Raw genomic sequence first — 6,022 nt, forward strand, 5'->3', positions numbered from 1 at the left:
GTTGGGACGCGCGCGAGCTGGGGCCGGCAGATCCGACGAAGCAGCGCGGCTCCAACACTCACGCGAGACGCAGCAGGCGCTGCAGCGCAGCCGCCAACGCCCTACACTCGAACCATCCGTCCCTCTGGCACGCCCCATCTGCTGGTCCTGCGACGTGCCATCCACATCCCTGCTCGTCCCTGCTCGTCCCATCTGTCCCGCTGTTCCCACATGATATCAAGCATGCCCCAAGCGTCTACCCCCAACGTAATATCTCACAGGGCGGGCAGGTGGTCTCATCACCCAGGCCACTGCGGTACACAATCCGCTCCTGGAACTCCATGTCGTCCTTCGAAAAGTCCTGCGGTACAGGGGGCGGCGGCGGCGGGTGACGCAGCGGGACGGGTGACAAACGGAGAGGTGGGGGCCGGGAGGCTTGGGGACCCCGGGGGGGGGGTGCGTGAGAAGGCGGGCGCGCCCGCAAGCAAGGTGGGACGCAGCCGAGGCTGGCCGGTGCCGCAGCTCAACGGCGGGCGCTGTGTGGGCGCAGCAGGCAAGGCAGCTCTGCGTGCCAGGGTGCGCGGAGGCCGGGCCACCAGGAGGACGCCCTCCGAGAGGCTGCGGCCCCGGCCCGATGACGCGGCTCCCCAGGCTGCTGCTGCCGACACGATCAGCTGCACGCCAGGAGTCAACATGACACCAGCGGCGGCCCCCATCCTGCCGCGCGCCGCCAGCGCCGAGCAATCCCCCCCTCCCCGGGCGCCGGCGAGCGCGCGGGGCGTGCGATGCAACCCAGCGACGCCGATTGGCGGATCCCTGCTCTGGGCGAGGGAGCCTCACCGGGTTGCAGGCGCTGGCCTTGAGGAAATGCTGCTTGGGGAACTTCCACTCCTCAGGCGGCAGTGCCATAGCAAAGTCCACCAGGTAGACCGGATCGGACTGCCGCACTGCGCGGTACAGCAGGACCAGTCCGGCCGCCAGGGCGACGGCCAGCGCGGTCAGCTGCGGGCGGGGCAAGCGGGCACGAACGGCAACGCATTTTGGGGGAGGGGGGGTCGGGCAATATGGTGAGCCTGGCCCGGGTGTCGAGCTGGGGCCGCAGCAGCGGGGGCTGCAACAACCGCTGGGAGCAAGCGAGGGATACACTCTTGATTGGCAGGAAAGCGGTATGAGCGACGGGTGGTGGCCTGCTGCTGTAAGGGACGCGTTGCGCTGGGTCTGCCCTCTGGCGCCGCGACGCGTGGATATGGGCCAGCTCCCAGCCATCCTCTGCAAACGAGCCGCCGGACGGTCCACACACCAGGTTGAACTCAAACCGCGTGTTGAGGAGCTGCTGCACGATAACGTCCAGCTCCCCAGTCGCGTGAAGCTTCTGCAGCTTGACCTGTGGGACCGGGCGGGGGCGTCAGGCGACGCCGCATTGGCGCGCGCGCACTACTCAGCGCCTCCGCGCCCTAGCCCGGACCATGCCCACTGGGCTGCGCCATATAGCGCGTTCGATTCGGATATGCATTGATAATCCATCTGACACAGACTCACCGCTAAAGCTGCCAGTCCGGCTGCGGCCAGCGCGCTGGCTCCTTTGCCAGAGCATAGCTGGTCGAGCACGCGCTTCGACATCCTGCGGTGTAACTGATGCTATCTCTTTGCCTCCAATAAAATGTCCAGCAGTCCCTGCGCTTCCCTCCGCCAAGGATAGCCGCGGCCAGCCTCCGATGCGTCGTGAGCGCGGCGCTGAAAGCAGTGTTGACGGTGAAATATCTTCGTGACTGTTTTGGGATACGCTTCTGATTGAGCGCGCGTCCAAAGGGGCAGGGTGACCGGGTTATTATTGCAAGCTTCGTTGTGCGTCGCACCGGCCGTCGCCCCACGGTCTATCCTCGCATTGCTACCCAAGCATCATCTCCGTTCTTGCACTTGGTTTTACAAATGCTTCCACATCAGTGACCTCCTGCATATGCACTGCGACCACACGCGGTGGTGCCCGTGACCACGGTGACTTGAATCATGACACACGACCCGAGTGCATGTCAAAACGGCGCAGATTAATACAAATGCGTCTTTGTAACTGTTCACATTACCTTGCACAGCTCAGCTTGTGAGCGTTGCGGGGTTGCGGCCGCCACATGCAGCCGCGGAAATCAGGGGATTGACCGTGCTGTACTGCAAGCACTTCCCAGGAGCGGAGGGTTCAGCCCAAGCTGCAACGCTCTGCCGAGATCGTATCCTGGCCGCAACACTGGTCTGTACAGCGACCTTCTGGTGCAGCACCATCCAATCTTGCCATGGGTGCATGCCCGGTGGCCTGGCCAGCACCGCCCCCCTCCGGCCCAGCAGGGCGGCAGGATGACCAGCCTGCTGAGGGCGAGTATTGCAACGCGGCAGCCCTGTCTTGGCCCCCCTACTTGACCTTACGACCTATCACACGCTGATGCGCGTGGAGTACTTGCGTGCCGTGCGTAGATTGCCACAGTGCGGGCGGCAGCAAGGTACCGCCGCGCAGTGGTGACCACTGCACGGTGCAGTTGTAGCACCTGGTGGCACCCGAACCGTGGGGCAAGACAGGATGCTTACAGAGGTACCTCCAAGTCCTTCACAGCTGCTCAACATACGGTAATCAGCCGGGGTGGCAGGCCTAATCGCGCGCGCGTCACGTGATAGCTGCCGATGCCAACCCCACTGTAACGATGGGCCCGGACAAGACAGCCGGAGCCCTGCAAACACCGCGTCGCCGCGCTCAGCTCCCCATAGACCGGCAGGAGCAGGCCATGAGGGGCACGTGTGCCGTACAGTACACCAGCTTGCCGCACGGCCAGTCCGCCACCCGCCCCTCCTCACAAGCAGCTGGACCAGGAGGGAAGGGGATGCTCCGACCCGCTGGTCAAGTGACAAATCACAACGGCCTGAAAGAAATGCCGTTGCGCATTGAACTAAGCTGCAACCCTCAGCAATATTCCGCGGGCCGCCCTCGCGTGACGCCCACCCCCAGTCGCCTCGCGCGGAGCCAGGCAGGCCCCCCTCTCTAGGGCCCCGCAGCCCCTCAAGTGGGCCCCTCAAGTGCGCCCCTCAAGCGCGGCGGGCGGGCGCCATTTGCGCGAGCTGCGCCTCCATGCTGTTGGCGTACAGCGCCGCGTCAGCCAGCTGCTCCAGGCGGCAGCGGATCCCCCCCAGGCGCGCCACAGAGTCGCAGGCGAGGTCTATCAGCTCGCGGGCGTACGCTGCCGTCGTCGCCACGCTGGGCGCGCGCCCCGCGCCGCCGGCCGGGCCGGCGGTGCCGCTCGCGCTGCCATCGCCCGCGGCATTCTGCTGCCGCTGCTGCTGCTGAGGGTCGTGGGGGTTGTGGGACCGTTGGAGCTGCGGTTGCTGCTCCTGATCCCCAATGCCCGGGGCCCCGATCCCACGCACGACGGTGCTCCCAGGTCTGTTAGGACGGTCAAGTAGCTGCTGCTGCTGCTGCTGCTCCTGCGCCTGCTGCTGCCCAGCATCACCGATCAAGCGCTGCAACGCGGGCCGCAGCCGCGCCATGGCCTCGCCCCCCCGCGCCAGCACCGCCTGCAGCGCGGCGACGTCGGGCGCGGCGGCCCTGGGGCCCGCGGTCGCGCCGTTGACCAGCGGCAGGCGCGAGAGCGCGGCGCGCAGCGACGCCTGCACACTGGCCAGGGCCGCCTCGCGGGCGTCCTGCGGGGCGCGGCGCGCAGTGAGCGGGCGGTGCACGCGCTTGCCTGGGCATCGGCATTGCAGATTCCACCATCGAACAGCGAGCTGCGCCAAATTGACAGCACAACCGCACGCATGGCGTCGGTCCCGATGCATGCCTTTCGTGCAGCACGACATGCACACGAGGACGGCCGCCCTCTCCAGCCCCGGCCCGCACCTGCTCCGCGCCCCAGCCCCGCAGCAGCGGCAGCTGCTCCCCGAGCGCCGCGCCCAGCGCCGCGCCCCACTCCGCCTCGTCGTGCGCCGCCTGCAGCGCCGCCACGCGGCCGCTCAGGTCGACCACCGCCGCCGACACGCAGGCCAGCGCGCGCTCACCCTGTTGGAGGGCACGCGTGTGAGGGAGGCAGGGTGGGTGGGCGGCAGGGTTGCAGCGGGCGGCGGCGAGCCCCCGGACGCAGCCCCGACCAGCAGGCCCCGCTGCAGCCTTGGTGCCACACTCCAACCCCCGGCCTCAGCGCGCCCGCGCCGCAGCCACGCGCTCCCTGCGCCTGGGCGCCCCGGAGGACCCATCATGCAGGACGCCGCTGGCGGATTGCCTGCACTTGCCCCCAAGCCTACCTTAGTCTTGCGAGCCGCGTGCGCCGCCGCCGCCCTGGCCCGCATGTGGCGCCACTGCAGCTCCTGCATGCGCAGCAGCCGCAGCTGGTCCCTCACTGCCTGCGCCTGCTCCTCCATCCGCAGCCGCGTGTCAACAGAGGGCACCAGGCTGCCCTCCGCCTGGTCGTGCCGCTGCTGCTGCTGCTGCTGCTGCTGCTGCTGCTTGGGACCCGCCATTGCATGCTGCTGCTGCTGACTGCGCGGTGTGAGCGCCGCCTGCCCGCGCGGTGTGAGAGCCGCCTGCCCGCGCGGTGTTGAGGCCGCCTGCCCGCGCGGTGTGAGCGCCGCCTGCCGCCGCGGTGTGAGCGCCGCCTGCCCCCGCGGTGTGAGAGCCGGCTGCCCGCGCGGTGTTGAGGCCGCCTGCCCGCGCGGTGTGAGCGCCGCCTCCCCCCGCGGCGTCAAGGCCGCCTGCCCGCGGGGTGTGAGAGCCGCCTGCCCGCGCGGTGTGCGCATGGACCCAGCACCCGTCGGCGTCCGCGACAGCGCCGCAGTGCCGCCAACACCGCCGGCGCTGCCTGTAGCGTTTCCTCTCGGGGTGATGGACGGCCGCGGGGTTCGCGTGGGCCCGCTGGGCACACCGGCGCTCTGCAGCGCCTGCCGCGCCGGCGGCGTCTGCCGCCCGGCGCCGCCGGCCCACATGCCTGAGGACGCTCGCGACGATAGCGGCGGCGTCGACGAGCCCGCACCCGCGCCTGCGCCCGGCGCACGCTGCGGCGCCGCGCCGCCCGCCACGCCCGCCATGCCGCACGCGGCGGCGTAGCCCCGAGGTGTCAGAGGGCCGGCGCGAGGGGATGGGCCCGGGCGGGGCGCGGCGGCAGCGGTGGAGGGGGCGCCTTGCGAGGCGCCCCGCGGGGTGAGGCCGGAACCAATGCCGGAAGCCCTCCGCGCAAGAGGGGGAGTGCGCGAGCCCGGACTGTCCCGGACTGTGCCCGCTGCCGCTTGGCCCCCCGCCGCAACGGCCCCCGCGCCGGGCTGCGGGCCGATGCCGGCCCGTGGCGTGCGAGGCAGCTGGCTCGGCCGCTGCGCGGCAGCGGCCGCGGCAGCGTCACGTGCGGGCGCCGCAGGCCGGGTCGGCGTTGCGTCGGTTGGCATGGGCTGTGCCTCTGGTCTGCCGCCGCGCTCCCCCTCGTGTCCACCCCGGCCAGCTGCCTGCAGCGGGCCCTCTGCCGCCTCGTCCGCTGGGATCCGCGGGATCCGACTGGAGGCAGCCGCCGCGCGCAGGCCCGCCGCGTCTCCGGCCGCTCCAAGCCGCGGCGCCGCAACTGCCCCGCCGCCGCGGGTGGTGCCGCCGCCGCCCCCGCGGCCGCCGACCGAGCCGCCGCCGCTGTCGCCGGCGGCCGCGCCGTCGCCGCTGCTGCTGCTGCTGCCCGGTCGGGGCCGGCCCAGAGAGCCCAGTTGCTGCTGCTGCGGCGGCACGGGCGTCTTGCCTAGAACATGCAGCGCGAGCTTGGGCACGCCCTGCAGCTTCCCCGGGCCGCCGCCGCCGCTTCCAGGCGCCGGCGACGCCGCCTTGGACTGCTGAAGCGTCGCCATTGTCGCCTTGAAAGCGCTCGGGGCCGGCTCGGCCGCCCCAGGAGGGGCACGCGGGGCCCGGCCCGCGCTGCCCGAGGTGCCGCCCCCTGCAGAGCTCCCTACGCTCGACACCTCTGAAGCGGGCGGCGGGGGCGGCGCCGCCGCGTGGCGCGACGCCGTGCGCGGCGGCTCCATCGCGCCATGCCCTGCGCCCGAG

The 6,022-nt window shown here is 71.0% G+C and overlaps 2 protein-coding genes across 2 annotated transcripts; both read right to left on the reverse strand.

The window, feature by feature from the left end:
• Positions 1-235: 235 nt before the first annotated feature.
• Positions 236-1,599, reverse strand: MNEG_12771 (hypothetical protein; the record flags this gene model as incomplete). The annotated part of the gene is made up of 5 exons (XM_014038756.1): positions 236-340; positions 576-653; positions 820-981; positions 1,280-1,363; positions 1,519-1,599. 5 exons carry the CDS (start codon positions 1,597-1,599, stop codon positions 236-238), a joined length of 510 nt encoding a protein of 169 aa, XP_013894210.1.
• Positions 1,600-3,045: 1,446 nt separating this feature from the next.
• Positions 3,046-6,000, reverse strand: MNEG_12772 (hypothetical protein; the record flags this gene model as incomplete). The annotated part of the gene is made up of 3 exons (XM_014038757.1): positions 3,046-3,657; positions 3,854-4,012; positions 4,255-6,000. The coding sequence occupies 3 exons, from the start codon at positions 5,998-6,000 to the stop codon at positions 3,046-3,048; spliced, it is 2,517 nt and encodes an 838-aa protein (XP_013894211.1).
• Positions 6,001-6,022: the final 22 nt, after the last annotated feature.

This window comes from Monoraphidium neglectum, assembly GCF_000611645.1.
Source record: "Monoraphidium neglectum strain SAG 48.87 unplaced genomic scaffold scaffold03425, whole genome shotgun sequence".
Taxonomy (NCBI): domain Eukaryota; kingdom Viridiplantae; phylum Chlorophyta; class Chlorophyceae; order Sphaeropleales; family Selenastraceae; genus Monoraphidium; species Monoraphidium neglectum.